This window comes from Oncorhynchus mykiss, chromosome 18 (genome assembly GCF_057628025.1).
Source record: "Oncorhynchus mykiss isolate SJ-2025 chromosome 18, ASM5762802v1, whole genome shotgun sequence".
Lineage (NCBI taxonomy): Eukaryota > Metazoa > Chordata > Actinopteri > Salmoniformes > Salmonidae > Oncorhynchus > Oncorhynchus mykiss.
Window position 1 is genome coordinate 45,564,537 of NC_143039.1, and position 20,528 is coordinate 45,585,064.

The following is a 20,528-nucleotide window of genomic DNA, read 5'->3' on the forward strand; positions in this document are numbered from 1 at the left end:
GTCTGGTTATTTGATAAAGGTGAGTAAATTACTGAGCATACCCGGCTTAAAATAAGGAGCACTGGTTGTTGACCTACTAACTGTCTAAATTGACATAAAAAAGTCTGAAGAGTGACAGTGTGGCCAACAGTCTTAGGCCTAACGGTTGGGAGTTCCAGGTAACGGCAGTAGGTTAGGGTTCGTGGTGGTAACAGATACAAAACCACCTTCAGTCATGGTCAACATACAGGCCCAATGACCATAAAGCCTCCATGCTTTTAGTCTGGTGCAGGTGAGAGACTGGGGACGGGCTTAAACCTGCAGACATGATGCACTGGGCTGATGAGTCAGTAATGACATTTTTTTAAAACCTTTATTTAACTAGGCAAGTCAGTTAAGAACAAATTCTTATTTTCAATGACGGCCTAGGAACAGTGGGTTAACTGCCTGTTCAGGGGCAGAACGACAGATTTTTAACTTGTCAGCTCGGGATTTGAACTTGCGGTTACTAGTCCAACGCTCTAACCACTAGGCTACCCTGCCGCCCCATTGACCGTGAGGGACGTGCAGTCACCTGTAAATCACCTGGATTACACAGTGGAGAAGAGGGGCCCGGGGACTGCTGGGGCACATCAGCCGTTCACAACGGGACAGCTCGTACCCAGCTCGGCCCAGATTATCGAGCAACTAAGGTTAGCCTACTGAACACGCCCACCTGCTGTACTTATAGCAGCAACCTTGTGAAATGCATATTTTATGTCCAACATTTCTTCCTTTGTTTATGGTGGGTTTTTATGGATCATTCTGCAGCAAAACTAATTCCCCCCAGGAGGATCATTTCATTTTCTACCTAAACAAGCTTTCGTGTGATGCGTGTGTGTATGTGATGATAAACAAGCTTTCTTGTACTGTATGTGATGATGCCCAGGGAGATGCAGCTGATAATGTCTGAGGAGGTTATTTTGGTGTACTGTGTTGCAATGATTTCTGGAAAGACCATCACTTGGCATTTTTGACGATTTGGCACAGACAAATAGTGAGTAGAATGGCAGCTGTGAAGGGGTTGCATACTAAACTAGTAGGCTCTTTATAACATGGAGCAAAGTTACATTGTTAACCTCCGTTTTGTAGCAATCATTGAAGCCTTCCAGTATACCATAAAATACAAATTAGCCCATTATATATGCCTACGCATAAATGCCCAAGCTTGTGTATGGATAGCCATTGTGGCCATCAATTCCACCTAAAGTGACACTTAACATTTGCGTGGCAAACAGGAAATAGAGAAGAATGTATATGATTGTGGTGGTAAACGACGGCATGGGTTTCATTGCTGGGGGAAAATTGTTTCTGTAAAGATCAGGCGACAAAAAGGCTGATAACTTGTTAATCGCTTTTAATAAGGATAGGAATTCACACCAGCTGCATGAAAGTTATTTGTATATCAGGTGTGAAAGAACCATACTTATTGGTAAACTGTCAATTGGCAGTGCAGCATCTCGTGCGTGATATATAGCCTTTAAGTCAACTAGTAGCCATTGCGTCACAGTAAAAATGGTTTTGTTAAGAGTACACGATCTATTCAAAAGCCAGGCTCCACTCCATGCATGCACGGGAGCATGATCATTTACCCCCAGGCGACCAAACCACTGACAGAAATCCAAGAAAGCATATCAACACGTTTTTAAAATAATGTACTGCCAACTAACAGTCGATGACATTTAAATATTTCAGCGTGAACAAAGACAGTGCTGCAGCATTGTAACGTTAGTTAGCGTCTCTCGTCGCGTTCAATAGGTAGAAAGGAAGACAGTGTGTCGATTGCACAATTAGCTAACTACCAGGCTTAATATTAACATTTTCTAAAGCTATGTGGGCTTGAGGGCATACGTATTTCAACTGGAATCGTTTTAAACGTATCATAAAGCTGAAAAAAAGAGCGTGTTTGATGATGAAACGATAGGCTAGATAAAACACACGACACGGAAGGCATTGGTTAACCCCCCCACACACACACAATGCCGTCTAGCCCTAGTATCGAGCTGCGCGCTTCAGATAGAAAACCAGCAGCCAAGATTGACGAAAACAAGATCTCGTTTTGTCTTGCATAACATGTGTTCATCAAGCTGTAGTAGTCACGGTAAGAACCTGATCTCCGTTGTATTCATCTTACACGCGTTGGGCCTGATATGCTCGTTTGTTTTTTTCTCTGTCGTCGAGGCCTACCTACAACCACGGTCCCCAGTTGAGCAATGAATAGGGGCACACTCTCCCGACACCGGATTCTTATATCATATTCTTACCGGGTCCGAGCGCTTCCATGGCCGAGGGCTCTCTCTCCGTCTCTGTCCCGGCCTGGCGGCTCCGTACCGACACTGAAATTGGGGGCGGTATCGCGAAGCTGAGGGGGGCTAATTTAAGAAAGGGAATATAATGCTTAAATGTCCAGCAGTGTTGTGGATGCGTTGTCTTCTGAGTGATTTAAAACAGATCCTGTAGATTTGGAAATGCGCATGCGCTAGGAGGTGCTATAAATTCATTATGCGCTTGCGTAGCAGTATCAAAAGATCGCCACCCCATGTACAGTTACGGTTAGTACACTACTCCACCCAATTAGACAACATACATTTTTACTGTAAATGTGACTCATAATACAACAGGTTACTAAGTCATAGTACTGCACTTAAAAGTAGCTGTATCTGACTTGTTTGTCATTAGACTATACATCATTTCATCCCCTATCTCCAGGTCATCTTGCTACATTTTCCCCAAACTCTTGTTTACCTTACCCAGTTAAACACTCACTTATTTTTACTAACTCAGCCGGCAATATTTTCTTGACATTGCATTGAAAACAAAATGTACATTATCTGTGTTAGAAAATAAAATACTGTTTTTGTCCTGGAGTGGGGGGGTGGACATGTCTGGTCAGCTGTAGATTTACCAATCAAATGCTTCTGCTCTGTCATTGGCACGACCACCATCCAACGATTGGATGAGAGTGGACATCGATTTTGAGTATCATCCAATAGAAAAGCACAACGACAATGACTGACAGATGTGAGGATAGACTATCATTGTCAGCGCGCGAAAGATCAAAAATGATTAATTCAGAACAGGAACAAGCGGGAGGGAGAGAAAGCTAGCTAAAGGCGGATCAATAACACCATTCAATTTTATTAGGCAACATTTTTTTTTTTTTTTTTTACACCAATAGTACTGTCTTGTGGTCGGAAAGAATTGAACACGGTACGGAAGTCTTGATTTCACGGTTTTAATGCAGGTTCACTCCAACTACACAAGTAAAAGGAGGATAAAGTAATTTAAGATGAGTGTGGTGATCTCGCAACAGGTAAGAAATGTATATTTTCAAATTGTTAGTTACATTAGCTAGCTACATACAATACATAGTTCAACACATTACGTTAACTTGGTTAATTTTGACTAACATTAGGTGGGGATTGAGTCCGCCATAACCCCATGCTAGTTAGCTCGCTAACTTCACCTGACTTGTTACTGATTGAGTTGGATTAGCTAGCTAGCAATCCTCGTCCTTTGGCTAGTTTGATCGACTGTTTGTTAGACATTTGCATAGGGAAACAATGTGACTGTGTAACCAATGAACATTGTGTGAACTAAAAAAACTATTCTAGCCAGTTTTCTATGCTATGTGTAACATTAGCCACTGTTGAATGTCCAGCTGGCTAACTACGGTAACCGTATGCTCTTTGTGGCAGCTGAGAGAGAAGGCGCCACAACAGCCATTTGGCGACCCAACATTGAACAACAGACAAGCATCACATTTAAGCAAGCAAGATCATTCACCTAAATTTACAATAGTTTTTTCTTCACATTTCAATTTTTCTATGTTTACGTCAGTTATACTTATGTCTTGTCACTAGAAAGAAGACAGACCATTATTATTTTGTAGGAAAGAGAGAAGGGCATCGTCACCCTCATGGTTCCCTCAAACAACAAACATTTGGTGAATTTCTGATTTCCCCCCCCTGTCCAGGCACTGGAGCTCCCTGCTGAGGAACCAGTAGCCGAGAGTGATTCAGACAGCGGGATGGGCTCACCAGTGGAGGAGATTGCTTCTAAAATGATTACCAATACTGTCGACTCGCAAGGTACAGTGACACAACATGGGTGATCAGTGCCAGAGCCCCCTGTTAATGTAAATAGACTGCTCTGGACTGGGCCATTTGCTTCTTGATAAGAAACAATGGATTGTCTAGTCTTTGACTTTAGACAATCCAATCATTGAAGCAAACTACGGTACTTGGCTGTTCAACTACCAATGCAAACTAACCTACTTACTTTAGTAGGAAATAGTTTGCTTTGTGACGTAAACGGAATGCTACCTTTCCCGCATTTAGTCATTAAGATGGCTTGTAATATTTTTTTCTAGATTCAGATGATGACATCACAGTGAACCGGCGGTCCCGTTGTCGGAAGGCCCTGAGAGACAGTGATAGCGAGGAGGTTGTGCCTGAGATAGCAGAGGCTTTGGTCCTGTCAGCATCCAGCGGGGATGAGATGGAGACTGCTGAGGAAGAGGTCAAAAGGGCAGAATTAAAGAGCAAGAAGATATCCCGGATAGCCCCTATCGACAGTGATGGCAGCACGCCAGAGGAGGAGGAAGAGCTGGTCAAAAAGGATGCGAAACCGAAGGAAGGGAAGAGGGAGAAGAGCCAGAGACACAGAGGGAAGAAAGAGAAGTGCCGCAAAGCTGTGGAGCGACTGAAGAACAAAGAGAGACCTGAAGAGGTGAGAGGTTGTGTTATAGTGACAGTGTAAAATTCAGAGTTTTGATACAAAGTAAAGACTATTTTTCTAATGAAGTAAAGACTCCTTTTCCCGTCACTCTCTGTTTTGTAGGAGTCCCCTTTGCCCCGTGCTCTGAATGACAGCGGCTGTCTCCTTGGTGACAATGACCTATATGATGCTGGTCTGGATGATGATGAAGAGGAAGAGTCTCTGGACGCCATCAGAGCAGCAGTAATGCAGAAATCCAAGAAGCACAAGGTAAGAGCAACATTTAAAAGTCCTATCTGTCGTTCAGGAGTAGGTGTGAGGTCACTAAAAAGCAAGCGTATGCCAGAAATAAATCACCCAGGATAACTTTTTGAATGTGAAGTGGTTTGTGAGTTCATTTGAATTTGACTAATCTTACATAGCTCTGTGTCTGTATATTGTGCTGTGCAGGCAGACGATGTGTATCAGAACTGGGCTCTGTATCTTTTCCTCAGGAGCCTTTATTTGATGATGATGATGATGATGATGAGGGAGATGATGAGGCTGGACCGAAACAGCGTCCCCAGGAGAGAAAGGCAGCTCGAGCTAGCAAGGAGGCCATGAAGCAGCTGCACAGTGAGACCCAGAGGCTGGTCCGAGGTCAGTTTGTTCTTACGTGCATATTACAATAGCGTGTCCCTATATGGAGTGCATTGCCCGTGTTCCAGTATGCTTTGTTTCTACATGGCTTGCTACACACTTTTCCTGTGTAGCTTCTATTGTCCAACTCAGTGCTTCTTGTTGCATGTTCTTAATTCCTTTGCAGAATCCACATGCGGGCTGCCCTACCACATGCCTGAGCCCAAAAGCATCGACCAGTTCTTCAAGAGGAGAGTCCGACCTGAGGGTTCTGCTATGGCACTACTGAAGTGAGAAGACATTTATCTACCAGGATTTCTTTACTTCTACCTGCTTTGTCTTTGCAATTACTGAACTATGCTCATCTAGTTTTGTCCAAATAATTTAAAGGGGCAATCTGATATACCCATTGATTCTTTAAGAATATAACTTATAAATGCCTCATGAGGTTGGTTCAGCTGTCATACCCTATCAGAACCCAAAATAGCTTGTTTAACTCCTTTGTGAACAATATCATTGTAAACAAACACTGTATAGTCTCAAAACATAGTTAAAACTATAATTGCATATAGATGGGGGGGGGGGGGGGGGGAATCAATACAGTTACATATCGCAATATTATTTCCGGTGATATTATATCGATAGTTTGACTCCAATAACAACAACATACAGTGGGGCAAAAAAGTATTTAGTCGGCAACCAATTGTGCAAGTTCTCCCACTTAAAAAGATGAGAGGCCTGTAATTTTTGTCATAGGTACACTTCAACTATTACAGACAAAATGAGAAAAAAAATCCAGAAAATCACATTGTAGGATTTTTAATGAATTTATTTGCAAATTATGGTGGAAAATACGTATTGGGTTGATGTCGGGTGATTGTGGCCAGGTCATCTGATGCAGCACTCCATTACTCTCCTTCTTGGTCAAATAGCCCTCACACAGCCTGGAGGTGTGTTGGGTCATTGTCCCGTTGACAGTCCCACTAAGCGCAATCCAGATGGTATGGCGTATAACTGCAGAATGCTCTGGTAGCCATGCAGGTTGATTGTGCCTTGACTTCTAAATAAATCACAGACAGTGTCACCAGCAAAGCACCATCACACCATCTCCAGCTCCATACTGCATCGCGACTGCCAAATTTTGTAACAATGCGCAAGGCTCCGTATAGCTCCGCATTGACATGATTGGTTGATGGTAGTTGGGGACAGGAGGTATAAACACACACTCACTTCCTTGACAACTTCCTTCACAGCGGCTCTGCTTAACAGCTCTGCACTGCTCCGCGAAGAAGTATGAATGCCCTGACTTCTGCAGAGGCCGTATCCCTGTAAATGCTGCACGGCCAATGCGGACGTCGTATTGACCATGCATTGCCTTTTAGTATCGTGATAATATGGTATCGTGAGGTCCCGGGTAATTCTCAGATCTAATAGGTGGATCCATATCTCTGTCTATGAATTTGAATTGTTACATTTCTCCTGCCCTCTCCCTCAGCTTTTTACCAAAACAGTGGCGGGGATTCCATTTTGTTATTGTTTGAACTCCATATTGCCCCTTTTTAAGCATATAAACCCCTTTTTATTTGTATTTTTTAAGGTCTGCCAAGTATCAGGACTTGATAAAGGAGGCATCCCCAACACCTCCTCCCCCCAACCCAGCCAAGGAGTCCCAACAGCCCTCAGCCTCCCTGGACCCACCCTCCACCCAGACCCAAGCTCTCTCCCAGCCAACAGCCACTTCCTCCCCACACCAGGAGAACCACCGCAGGGCAGGGGAGACCTCTCCAACCCAGGAGCTCGACGACAATGAATTCCCACTACCTGAACTTGCCGCCATTATGCAGGGGGCTGATATTTCAGTGTTTGGTGGTCCTGAAATTCCACCACCAGGGTATATGGAGGCTGGACCCCCAGAGCAGAACCAGGCAGATCCCTCTGACTCCCAAGCCCAGGAGATGGAGGCAAAGGCAGAGGATTGGGAGGGAGCTCAGCCACTACCTGCTAGAGCCAGCGTGGACGCCATAGCACCACCAGTCAGAAAACTCAAGAAGGACAGGCTGGCCAGACTGAGGGAGCTGGGGGTGGAGCCCCCGCCTGTCCCCAAACTGTGTGCTGACGATGGGTCCTTTGATCTGGAGCCCCTTCAAGTTAACCCAGGTGAGAGCACCACAGCAAATGTTCAGCTCCATAAGGTCAGAGCTCTATAGCGCATTATTTTCCAAATGGTGGGTTTGGGTTTAAAGCCTTGTGTTTAGATGCATGCTTTTGTACATTTCATGTGGCACACAAAAGGATTTTGGTGGGTCACAACACAAGCGCACTGTATTGTGGCGAAATGGGTGAGCTTGAATTAATTGGGTTGAGAAGAAACCCAGTCAAGTTGGTTGTCATGTATGGTCTTTTGTCGTTAACCTGTTTGTTTCCCCTCACAGGCGTGGAGGCGTTGAAGGAGCGTTTCCTACGTCACGTCCAGCCTGTGGCCCGGCCCAGAGGGGAACGCACCGTGCAGCTCAGCGTCATCCGTAAAGACAGCAGCGAAGAACTCCACCAAGACACTGTCACCACCACCATCAGGGAAGGGGAGGAGGAGGCTGCACACACCGCGTCTGGTACAAACACCATCTCACACACACACGTTCTCTCTAAACCTCCACACTCGCTAAAGAGGCATCCCATACCATGCATAATAAGCCAATTTCCTGAAATCCACCGCCACACACACATTTCCAAATGTCTTAATTTCTCTGTCCACTGGCTGCAATATTCTTTCCTAACCAGCCTGGTTTCACCCTTTCCTCAGGTGAGAAGCTGACCAACCTGAAGTCCCGTCTGCAGCAGGCCATGGCCGTAAAGAGACGGGCGGATCGAGAACGCAAGGCCGCCCTCCATCGCCTAGACAACGAGGACTGTGGCGAGGAAGAGGAAGAGGAAATGACAGATTCTGAGGGGGAAGAGGTAAGAGTGGATCGGCGGCTTTGACCTTCTACCCCCATCCACCGCACCTGCCTCAGGCAGTCTTGGGTTGCGTGCCAGTGCTTTCCGTACACTTTCCGCAGTGATGCTCCGCGATGGGAACCTACACATTGAAGACCAAAGCATTTTTAAGTGGAAAAATTAGAATAAGGGTAATAGAGGGAATGTCTTGTCCAATTAATGGTAATGGAACCATTCATTGTGTTGATGTGTTTTCGGAGTTTGTCATAAACCTGTTTCTCTCCACAGGGTGTAGATGAGCTACTGGGTGGTGATGCTGATGGCGAGGATGAGGATGACGACCAGGATGATGATCAGGAGGAGGGCAGCGAGGCACAGAGGGGTGTGAGGAGCCCCTCCCTGTTAACATTAAAGGGTCCCTCTCCCCCACCAGACATGCTCAACACAGACGGAACCCTCATGCTGTTTGCGAGCAGCTCCTGCTCGCGCACGGGGTACGTGTGTGTGACGCTGATATTTGGGAGTCTCGGCCACGTACGTAGGCTGACAATACGTGGCCTTTAGATTGCAGGCCTGCATAAGGCAAAGTAGAATGCGAGGTAGTGCTCCATGTCGTTGGTCATGGGCAGCCTTGTTGTGTGGAGAAGGAAGTGCTGTCTATATTCAAGTGTCCAGATGTCAGTGTCCTCGACTCCTTCTCGACTGTACTGGATTCAAGCAATGTATTGAAAAAGTGTGTAAGCCAGCGTTTAATTTCGTCAACAAAAGTAGTGACTCAAATATTCATCTAACACAAATATTTCGGTTTAGGTAATTGACGGGACTATATTGACGGGACTATATTGACGGGACTATAACCATCAAATGGACTAAATAATTTTTAATTTCAGTTGACTAAAACGAGACAATTATCTCTGGGTTTTTGTCGAGATTCAGAGCTTTTCAATGATGAGCACAATTAATATTAGCAGCAGATAGGCACAGGCTTTTTCAGCAATGGGAAGATAATGCCTCACCTGGCACACCAGCTGGTGAGCTACCGGGTAGCAAGCTTGGCGTGTGGGCAGATGGGCTCCGTTTCCAATTATACACTTCATTTCTGTTAATGTCATTTACATTAGGCACAATCTGTCAGTCAAATAAAAATCGGGATCGGATCCTAATGACACTCGTCTGTGTTTGCGCATCACCTTGCATGCGTACAAGACGAGTGGTCAGGTGCTCAAGGAGAGAGCGAGACAGTCGGACATCGATCACACCGACCGCGTCATTGCGCAAAATGGTACGCGGCGTCATCTGGTCGTGTGTGCAACCAAAGTTCGACCTTCACCTTCTGCTAGCATTTTCTGTCAAGCCCTCTACACATACAGTTTGATGCATAGGTTCAATAAATCCAACGTACGCACCACACAGAACGCACTGCAACTGCCTCTGCATCGCAGCGGTACAAGGCACATGCAGTGTTCCAATGGAAATCAATGTACGTCTGGTGTACCAAAATAGATGCACTGTCTGTGCAATTAAGACATTACTTTTTTTAAACAATTAATGATTTTTTTTTTTTTCAGTTATTTTTGACGAAATTAATGATCTTTTGGATTTTAATTTGTAGCCTCGCTCAACCTTTCTCCACTGCATTTCTTAGCCAGGTTCTGTAGCCAAGTCTCTCTTTTCCTTAGAGAAAATGGCTTCATTCTAGCTCTTACCCTTCAGAAGATATGATCCATAATACAAGCGTATTTGTTTTTCTATCGTGCATTTTGCATTTAAAATGTTTTAAAATGTGTTCTAAAACTAGGCTACTCGCGGACTGGACCGTTAATCGTTTCATTAGGCTACACACTTGTTCATTCATTATACCTCATTAGCTAGCTATCGCTAACAACCTGGGGGCGCGCTCAGCAGGACACAACGTTTTGGAACGCTGCTAGAAATATGCTATGGGGAACAAACATGCCTCTGACGTGTTGAATCATAATAAAATATATTTAAAAAGTATATATTAATGGAATTTCTATCTTCAACATTCTAGAACGTTACCAGTAGCCTATAATGGAAACATTTAGTGGCACAGAAAGGAAATGGGATAGCACACAAGTTATTGACAAAATTCCTCTTGCCATTACACTGACTGGGCAAATAACTTTTATTTTGAGTTCATTTGGACTCAGTGACTCCCGACTTGAGTGCTTGGACCAGGACTCGCGCACTGGGACTCAGATTTAAGCCATAGGGACTTGGGCCTCGATTCGGACTCAAGGTTTTGTGATTCAACTAAATCACTGGGCGAAAACAGTCATTAGCTCCCATTCTACTTTTGGACAGCAATGTGGCTGCGGCATCTGAACCGGGTCATAACGATGGCAGTGACGTGACGGAGGTGCAACCCATAGTACTTTAGGGGACCATCTGGTGATCTGTGACCAGCTCGCTCTCGCAGAGCAAGATAATTATCACCTGGCCAAATAATTATATATTGTTATGGTTGTCATATTTCTGCTGTTGTGAGAGAATAGGATGTTCTTCCCGAAAAAGTTGGTAGGACAAGGCTATGTATGTTTGTGCGCATAGAAGTCAGTGGTTTATGTTTACTATAGGTTAATGAGGCAATACTAGACCATCCATTATTCAAATGACACAAATGTGACGGACTGAATGATATTTGAGTCGAAATGACTAAGACTAGACTACATCTAAAAATAGAGTACCGAAATGAACACTGGCGTACATTAAATGCATATACTAAGTGAGTTAGTATGTGTGTGTTATCTCTCCCTCCCAAGTTGTGACATTTTGTCTTTATTACAGGGATGGTGTAAAGAGGACAGGGCCCGGTGGTCAAGACAGTTACACAAAGATGGGTGAGTAGACTGAACATCTCACTTTCACAGTAAATTATCATAACTATGCTACTTCATAAAATACTCTTAAATCCTTGATGCAATCAGGTGTCTCTTTTCCATTCTAGGTTAAAAAATAGAGGGGGGGGGGGGGGGGGGGGGCTTATGGTTATGAAAAAGGGAAGTTTCACTGGTAAAATTGTATTGCAAGTTCTATGTCTCTTTTCTACTACAGAGGAAGAAGATTCTCTGTCCCTGGCCAAGGACAATAGTCACAACAGTAGTTTTGAGCTGCTGGGCTCCATGCTGCCATCCTACCAGCCTGTCAACCGCAGCACCACAGGGGGCAGGGGCCTGTCAGCCAGAACCTTTCGCTCCCCCTCACCCTGCTTCTTCAGACCCAGCTTCCTGGGATCTGCCTCCAAGGTGAGACGCTGACCGTTCAGGGAGGTTTATATCCTGTATGTCTAGGGCACAGTGTTTTCCTTACCACTGTATGACAGTGTCAGAAGAGAGCCAATCGGAACCACACAGACCCAAGTATGCATGTCTCCCAGTAATGAATACGTTATGTGAATTCAATCAGGGACCGCGGAACGATTTTGACCGGGGGGGGGGTGCAGTGACCTCCTATGTGTGCTTGCCAATTTGTTTTCATTGGGCATCATAGTAAAGACTAATTTAACTGTAAAAAAATGTATTGCATTTTAATGTGTCATGAACACAACCAGGCATGATGTTTCATCTGATAAACCACCTTTCCATCACGTCTGCTGTGATGGAAACAGGAAGTTTCGGGACCGTTTAAAAAAAAACAACGCTGACAGATCATTTGTTTGTTCAACATGTGATCTTTGTCGGTAAAATTCATTACGCGAGAAATGGTGGTGGAAACGCCTTTGAGCCAGTATTGATATAATAACCATCATATGGAAGTAAACGATGGTGTGTATGTGTGGTCCTCCCACTACAACTCAGTTTATGAGGCTACTGATGAAATAAGTTACGACGAATCTCACAGGGTGGGGAAGGTGGATGGTGACGAGCTCGATGCCCCCTTTCAAATAAATACCGAGGGTCTTATTCTGGTGACATGGTGATCGACGCTTGACTGCCATTTGACAAACTAGAAATCATTATCCATAATAAGCTAGTCTCATCGTGTGACCTAGCCTACCCACACTGTGTCTGCGAGCTGTTGGCTAGAGCGCACGTGCAAAGTCCACAGTGAGCACATTTGACTATTTAACACCATGGTTTTTGGGACAAAACTATCGGTCTAGTTGAAAATGCGATGGAAAGACATTGAACTTCTTTTTCCCCTGTTTTAAAAAAATATTTTTGTATTTTTTAACACCGAATGTGTAATGACATTCAGCGACTATTAGGCACACGTGTAGCCTGAATTCATTGATGCCTCCACTGCTGTTCGCAGCATGCGTCACTGTCCCAGACAGTCGTCTCAGTCTACTTTCACCCCTGTTTTAGCAAGTGGGGGGTGGAATTCTGCATATAATTTCCAGCATTTTGTAGGCTATTTGTTGACCGACTTAGGCCTGCAGCTACTATTCTCTCATTACTTGTTGCCTTAGGAGACAAAAAATCAGAGCTCACCAGAACAATGTAATAAATGAATAGAGTGGCTGTATCAGTAATAGTCCTAAACCAGTTGACATGGGTAAAGTTTTGTCTTCCATTTCTACTCAGAGAGCAAGGACGTGTAGCGACCGGGGCAAGCCTGCAATAGCCTAACTCTAAAAAAAATAGGCGAACGAGTTTCCCTTCAAAATGTCTAAATGAAGTAGGTTCCACCGGTTTCAAGGAAACGAAAAGCTGTGAAAACGATCCAACATGAATCTGATTTCGATTTCAGTTTGTCCTGGATGCATATGTTTATGTAGTTGGAATAGCCTACTGTCAGCTTTTGTCACTGACAAAGACTGGGACCGTGCTAACTGTGCATTCTCGTTCTCTCAAGATGCTGAAATAAAGTCATATTTCTCCGCTCCTATTCCCAAGACTAAATTAACATTTGGTGTATAATTTTACTTCAAGAAATACCATTATATTAGACAACATGTGAGAGTAATAGCCCTACAGTCAGTGTCTATATTTCAGGCTACGTTTAGGCTAAAACTTCTGTGTCCAAATGTGTATTTTTTAGTTCAGATGAGCAGCAGCAGCACCCCCCGCAAACCCATACAGACATGTTTATTGTTAAGTTAGGATTCAGAAAGGCAGTTTCTATAAATGTTGAGACGGACTCCTTTGAGACTCATCCCCAGTATCTCATCCCTCTCTCTCTCTCCATCCCACAGAGCTCAGGGAAACTCTCCGAGCCCTCCCTCTCGCTGCCCGTGGAGGACTCTCAGGACCTGTACGCTCCCCCCTCCCCCGGCGAGTCTTCTGGCCCCCTGGGGGCCCCGTCCCAGGGTCGCTTCTCTCTGGAGGAGGACTCCCAGCTCCTGGATGCCGACGGCTTCCTCAACGTGGGGCCCCGCACTGGCCCCCCGCGCTCCCACAAGAGGCAGCTCCTACTGGCCAGCCTGGATGAGAACGCTATGGACGCTAACATGGGGGAGCTGTTAGGAATGTGCTCTGGGGGCTTCGGGACTGCCAGAGAGGGTGGAGTGGGGGGGCTTGGGGCCTCGCAGGAGGATGAATTGTTAGGGCTGTGTTCTGGAATGTTCCCTACCACACAGACGGAGGGAGCGATGGAGAGGAAGAGCGAGGGAGGAGTTAGAGGGCTGGGGGCGACCCAGGAGGATGAGCTGCTGGGGCTGTGTTCGGGAGTGTTCCCCACCGCACAGGCAGAAAGGGAGAAGGAGGGAGCGGAAGGGAGGAAGAGGGAGGAAGCCAAGATGGAGTTGGAAATGGACCGAGACGATGACATGGATCAGCTGCTCGGCCTCTGCTCTGGGAAGTTTACTACTCAAGGTAAGCGTGTCTCCCAAGTACTGGGTGTATGTCTGGGTGATTGGGTGTAATAATGTTTTGGTTCCATTCCTCTCAATCTCTCTCCGTATAGGTGTCTCCCCCTTGAGATCCAACTCTAGCTACGCCCCACACTCTTCAACTGCGGAAGACCGGTAAAAACAGCTAGCCTAATATTTTTTTAAACGCAGACAATCACTGACTCCAGACATTTTAAAATGGAATTCAACAATATTGAATGTAGTGAACTTATTAGGAAATAAACTAAATGTATTGTCATTTATTAGAAAGTTCATTTATTCGTCCAAGTTAATAAGACAAAATGTAGTAATTTGTATTTTCCTGCACAGGAATATACCTCTGTGTGTTGTGTGGTGCTCGTATGTCTAGTCTATGCTCTGTGCAGCCGTTAGCGATAATGCTAATGATAACCTTCTACTCTACTGGTAAATTGAAAGGCTAGATTGAAAGGCTTTTCCAAAATCCTTCTCAATTAAATGTTAACTATAAAGTAGCCTATACCTACCTGGCAGAATGATATCATGATTATTTGCATTAAACCAACCATAATTTATTTTGCTACATAAACACTGCCAACTGAACAACTCTTTCTGGCTGGTGTGCACATGCATTAAAAACTGTGCACTACACCTACAATTCAACATTTCTTAGATTTTACCAGACCTCAAGTTTTCTCCTGATGTAGTTTGAGCATCGTTGTGGACTTAGAACATCCCATTCTTGTTTTTTCTATTTTTTTAAAGGGATTTTGAGGGTGAAAACCTGGGGGGGAAAAATTATTTTGGAGAGAGAAAATAGCAAAATCAGGCAAAAAATTAAACTGATTTGATAGGGCCATAATATTGTATCTGATGACTAATTTACCTTCTCGGTATCAAAGTTTATTCAATTCTGTAACGGGAGTACTATGTTATACTTCTTGTACTTACCACTATGATATACTCAGGCTATGCATTCAAAGAAATCGAAAAATGTATCCCTGTAAGGCTAAATGCTGTTCTGTGCTGTTTCGGTAGAACGAGACTGGCGGAAGAGGATTGTGAGTTTCGACTTTTGTCAGACGTGGAGAGCCAGAGTGAGCAGGTAAGGCACATGCGATCGCACCTTTTGCATTGATGACGTATACCCCCAATCAGTTTAACTCCTTCCTCCTTTCCTTCCAGGAAGACCATGATGGCGATGAGGATGAAGAGAACGAGGTAGAGGAGGAGGAGAGAGAGGCTGTGTTTGCACCCCGGCAAGGAAGGAAGAAAATGCAAGTAGAGAACTGTTCCTGAAAGATGAACTTACACAGCTCAAGTTTGTCACCTGCACAAGTACAGTGAAATGCGTTTGGTGCTGGCTTTTTCCTGACAATGCCGTTATAATAATTATCAGTAGCACTATAAAGATAGAGGTTTAAGTTAAGACGTCTGTTGGGTTTCCTTGACGGTAGAGCCTATTAAAAGATGAGCTCAAAGACAGCATAGCACAGAAGGCATGTTTTGCTTCGGCAAAGATGATATGGGATTGATTCTTTTTCTAGTATTTAAGACAACATAGTGCCTCTACATTCACCTATACCTTAGTCTGTCAATATAACTGTAGGTCTTAGGATGAGTGTCTGTCGAATGTCCTGTTTTTGAAAAGGAACTCAATTCCACAAACTGTAAACCCCTTTTTATGTATCGGTTTCCTTCTGTGCGGTTTCCACACAGAAGGATAGTTCAAGCCCACTTTGTATTAACGTCGTCTGGTTGTGTTTTCCGTTCTCTGCAGGCGCATGGCAGAGTTTGTGGACTCTGAGGCTGAGCTCTCAGGTAGTGATGTGGGCAGTGAGGATGAGGATGACGGTGAGAATGAATATGAGGAGGAGGAGGAGCTGCTGGACGAGCTGCCGTCTGATGAAGAGCTGCAGGACCAGGTCAACAAGATCCACATGTAAGTACTGACGCAAATACCCCCACCCTCAAAAAATAGCATTCTAAACACCTCGGAACAAAAAAATCTAAGAACTTCTATACTCAATACTATTACTATTGGGTTAACTTAACATAGCACAATGTGCTTTATCTTCATAGGTAATGTTTGGTAGTAGAGAAGTTTAATTTGTTCATTTTTATTGGAAAAAGCAACCAATCATATGGCGTCTGTGTGGGAAAAAAATGTTACCCTAAAGCTTAGTGTAACCCGCTCGTCTCCAGGAAACAGGTCCTTGACGACGACAAGCGGCGACTGCGGCTGTACCAAGAGCGTTACCTAGCCGACGGGGACCTGCACTCAGACGGCCCGGGCCGAGCTCGCCGCTTCCGCTGGAAGAACATAGGTGGGTGTGTCCTGAGTTGGCGTCCTCCTTCGACAGATCTCCTGCTTTTCTGTTCCACAAGCTTTATTCAACAGTCGTGTTTTAACCCAATGCTGTCTCTGTTTTTGTGGTGCTTTTCTCTCTTTAGACGATGGCTTTGACATGGACGGAATGGGGGCAGAGGGAGAGGAGGAGGAGGAGGAGGAGGAAGAGCTGGACCAGGCAGAGCTGCAGAGGAGGAAAGAGAGGCTGGAGAGGGAGCAGTGGCTACGAGAACAGGTACACTTCATGTACAAAAGTATGTGGACACCCCTTCAAATTAGTGGCTTCGGGCTATTAAAGCCACACCCGTTGCTGACCGGGCTATAAAATCGAGCACACCGCCATGCAATCTCCACAGACAAACATTGGCATTAGAATGACCTTACTGAAGAGTACAGTGACTTTCAACGAGGCACCGTCATAGGATGCCACCTTTCCAACAAGTCAGTTTGTCAAATTTCTGCCCTGCTAGAGCTGCCATGGTCAACTGTAAGTGCTGTTATTGTGAAGTGGAAATGTCTAGGACCAACAACGGCTTAGCCGTGAAGTGGTAGGCTGCACAAGCTCACAGAACGGATCCTCCGAGTGCTGAAGCGCATAAAAATTGTCTGTCCTCAGTTTTAACACTCACTACAGAGTTCCAAACTGTCTCTGGAAGCAACGTCAGCACAAGAACTGTTCGTCAGGAGCTTCATGAAATGGGTTTCCGTGGCCGAGCAGCTGCACACAAGCCTAATATCACCATGTGCAATGCCAAGAGTTGCCTAAAATGGTGTAAAGCTCGCCGCCATTGGACTCTGGAGCAGTGGAACCGCTTTCTCTGGAGTAATGAATCACGTGTCACCATCTGGCAGTCAGGACTAATCTGGGTTTGGAGGATTCCAGGAGAACGTGATTATGCCCCAATGCATAGTGCCAACCAGTTTGGTGGCGGAGGAATAATAGTCTGTGGCTGTTTTTCATGTTTCGGGCTAGGCCCAATAGTTCCAGTGAAGGGAAATCTGAACGCTACAGCACACAATGACATTCTAGATGATTCTGTGCTTCCTACTTTGTGGCAACGGTTTGGCGAATGCCCTTTCCTGTTTCAGCATGACAATGCCCCCGTGCGAGCCATGCTTAATCGCCCAACCGAAACTTGATCATGTAGTGTATGTATAGCATATAGTGTGTCGAACACTTGGTGTGTGTCATTCTATTCTGTCAGGGGAAACTCACTAGGAACCAAATGGAATGAAACAGGGAGGCACCTACTTGAATTTCTCCAATAAACTCATTTTCGTTGCGAACCGTTTTCCTACGGTTTGGACTAATGATTACTCCCCTGGTTTGTATCCTATGTAGTGTGTGTGTGGTCTCGTGTTTGTCTAACACCCTTTGACGTTGTAGTCGGATGCTAAGGCCAAGAAAGGGGAGGACTTTGACATGGACGAGGAGGAGGAGGAGATTGGAGAGGAGGACAGCCAGTTCATGAAGCTGGCCAAGAAACTGACCGCCAAGAAACTACAGAAGAAAGGTGAGCTGATGTACACGAGATATGAGATAATATATATATATATATATATGATGACTGCGAATTCCTCAAGTTACTTTTTTTAACCCTCCCCTTATCTCAATCCCTCCGTCTCTCTGTTTTGTTTTCCAGAGCTGCCTGTTGCACCCCAGGCGGACAGAGAATTCCCAGCTCAGAACCCCTTCCAGAGACCTTCTCAACCCACCATGGTCAGTACCTTCCTCATACTAGTCTGGACTTGTAGTCACCCTCTCTCCTCTAGTCTGACACTTATGATTTTCACTGTTGTGTAATCAGAGCCTTCTAAGAATCTTTACTAGATGACTGCCTCTATGACCGTTTCACCTCCATTTAACCTTTGAACCCCACCTCAGGTGAAGAGGGGCTCGTTGCTCAGCCAGCCCCGCTCGGTCCTGCAGAAGCTGGCCTGTATCTCCGAGGGGAACCCGCTAGCCCCCCGCAACACCCGAGGGTTCGTCTTCCAAAGCCTATCGCCAGAGAAAGAGGCCTCTGCTGCAGAAGCCCCCAAAAAACAGGCAGGTCCAACCATAGAGAGAAAATATAATGGTGGTATATGTAACCCTGTGGGCCTAATGCACACAGTTGGATGATAGTTGGTCAGTATTGTGGCTACAACCGTGTGTAGTGTTTCAGTAAACATGTTTGTTTTTCTTGAAAGCCTCACTCCATTCCCAACAGTTTTTTGTTTTTCTCTTCTGTAGAATAAAAACATCCATTACACATTTTAAGAGTTTCTTCTCTAGAACTTGTGACGGTTTGGTCATTACTGTACTTGTAATTCTAAACATGGGACATAGAAATGTAGTGTAGTAGCGATGTCTGACCATAGGGTGGTGCCAAAAGCCCAAGCTGTCAATGTTTCCCTGGTAAAAACTGTGTTAGTGCAGTCTTTGTTTGACTTGAACCATTGCTCGCTCTTATCCATACTTTTTTTTTTTTAAATTTACTATGTTTACATATACTGCAACTGGGTTTTTAGCTGAAAATGTGTACAACATGACATAATCCAAACTGGATCTGTGTGGAATATCTATATTATTGCATGTATAATCTCTGAACCGATCAGGGAAGACGCAGCGTCAACATGAAATTGTATTTTATCTCAGGGCATTGACATTGTCTTTTTAAAATTGGCTCAAATTTGTATTCGTCATGATGACATTTTAATTACAATTAAAATGATGCCGGATCATGCTAACCAGGTTAAGACTTTTGGGGAGTTCTGTTTTAAACTGAGGCGTAATTGATGTTTTTAAATAGCTGTAGTACTGCTCCGAGTCATACAGACGTCCACAAACACAGCTGGACACGTATAATTTTTAATGGGACTCCACGCTGGCGCCAAAATCTCCAAAATAACTACATTCCAGTAAGAAATGAAGAATCCCGAAATCTGAATATTATCGTCATGGGGCGTTTGCTTCTAACGTGGTGGAGAGTTTGTTGACAAGCTCTGTATATCTCTGACAAGTTCTGGTCCATTATTTTAGCAACAGGAGTCATTTCCGATATTTAACTCTGAATATCTCTTTATTTCGCAGATGATGAAGAAGAGGGGACAAATCAAGGTTTTGGCCCCGGCTGCTAAGCGGCCATGTCGAGAAAACAACGCACCAGCAGCCAAAGGACCCCAAAGAAGTATTTTCTGTTACCTTGAGAACTGAGGTGCCTGACAATTGTGCCTGATGTGCCAATCATACACCCATCCAGAGTGTGCACTACCTTGTAAAATCTGGTGTCAACAACATTCACACTTTCTCCCGGGACCCCATTGACTCTTTTGGACAACACTTGATTGTGTCCTACTTAATTTGTGTCCTGAATTTTTTTAAATAAATGTATCATGTAAATAGAATGGGTTTGATTTTATAATTTTTTTCTGATTTTTAAATGTACTTGTTTTAAGTTTGTAAATTAAAGCGGATTTTACCACATGCTCTAATATGTTTTATCCTGGTGTGTTCTATTCTACTCATATGCAGGTTGCTTGTAGGTAGAGGTACAGCGCCTTCAAAGTATTCCTACCCCTTGACTTATTCCCCATTTTGTTGCTGCAGCCTATTTTCAAAATGGATTAAATAGAATTTTGTCTCTTCCATTTACACACGATCCCATAATGACAAAGTGCAAACATGTTTTTAGAAATGTTTGCAAATTTTATTGAAAATGAAATGCAGAAGTCTAATTTTACATAATTATTCACACCCCTGAGTCAATACATGTTAAAATCCCATTTGGCAGCGATTACAGTGATGTCTTTTGGGGTACGTCTAAGATTTGCACACCTAGATTGTAAAATATTTCCCTTTTTTTTTTTTTTTTTTTTTTGTCGATCTCTGTCAAATTGGTTGTTGATCATTTAAGTAAAACTGTAGATTGGCCTCGGGAATATTCACTTGTCTTTTAGGTTATTGTCCTGCTGAAAGATCCCATTTTATTGGTCACATGCACATGGTTAACGGATGTTAATGCGGGTGTAGCGAAATGCTTTTGCTTCTAGTTCCGACAGTGCAGTAATATCAAACAAGTAATCTAACAATTCCCCAACAACTACCTAATGCACACAAATCTAAAGGGGTGAATG

The 20,528-nt window shown here is 44.3% G+C and overlaps 2 protein-coding genes across 6 annotated transcripts in view; one reads left to right on the forward strand and one right to left on the reverse strand.

Moving 5' to 3' along the window:
- Positions 1 to 2,500, reverse strand: part of LOC110496134 (protein argonaute-4) — a 38,136-nt gene extending 35,636 nt beyond the window's left edge. For all 4 annotated transcript variants that reach the window (XM_090208516.1, XM_090208515.1, XM_090208514.1 and 1 more), the window contains exon 1: positions 2,283 to 2,500. In XM_090208516.1, the coding sequence (XP_090064642.1) occupies positions 2,283 to 2,301 (19 nt within the window). In that variant the 5' untranslated portion in view covers positions 2,302 to 2,500. The remainder of the gene's footprint in view (positions 1 to 2,282) is intronic.
- Positions 1,727 to 19,886, forward strand: LOC110496133 (claspin). 2 transcript variants are annotated; one of them, XM_021571837.3, is made up of 23 exons: positions 1,727 to 2,119; positions 3,995 to 4,109; positions 4,391 to 4,749; positions 4,861 to 5,007; positions 5,232 to 5,376; positions 5,543 to 5,645; positions 6,953 to 7,512; positions 7,788 to 7,964; positions 8,156 to 8,310; positions 8,578 to 8,783; positions 11,098 to 11,150; positions 11,365 to 11,555; positions 13,448 to 14,066; positions 14,158 to 14,218; positions 15,101 to 15,167; positions 15,248 to 15,339; positions 15,843 to 16,004; positions 16,268 to 16,389; positions 16,517 to 16,647; positions 17,800 to 17,926; positions 18,056 to 18,132; positions 18,298 to 18,459; positions 19,486 to 19,886. In XM_021571837.3, the coding sequence occupies exons 2-23, from the start codon at positions 4,049 to 4,051 to the stop codon at positions 19,606 to 19,608; spliced, it is 3,900 nt and encodes a 1,299-aa protein (XP_021427512.3). In that variant the 5' UTR covers positions 1,727 to 2,119; positions 3,995 to 4,048; the 3' UTR covers positions 19,609 to 19,886. The 2 variants fall into 2 exon arrangements, with proteins under 2 accessions (XP_021427512.3, XP_021427511.3); XM_021571836.3 differs by lacking the exon at positions 1,727 to 2,119 and adding an exon at positions 2,417 to 3,331.
- Positions 19,887 to 20,528: the final 642 nt, after the last annotated feature.

Coding starts and splice junctions, on each gene's coding strand:
- LOC110496133 (XM_021571836.3), top strand. CDS start 3,308: ATGAGTGTGGTGATCTCGCAACAG. Junction 8,311..8,577: donor CAGATTCTGAGGGGGAAGAG/GTAAGAGTGGAT, acceptor TTCTCTCCACAG/GGTGTAGATGAGCTACTGGG. Junction 16,648..17,799: donor AGCAGTGGCTACGAGAACAG/GTACACTTCATG, acceptor TTGACGTTGTAG/TCGGATGCTAAGGCCAAGAA.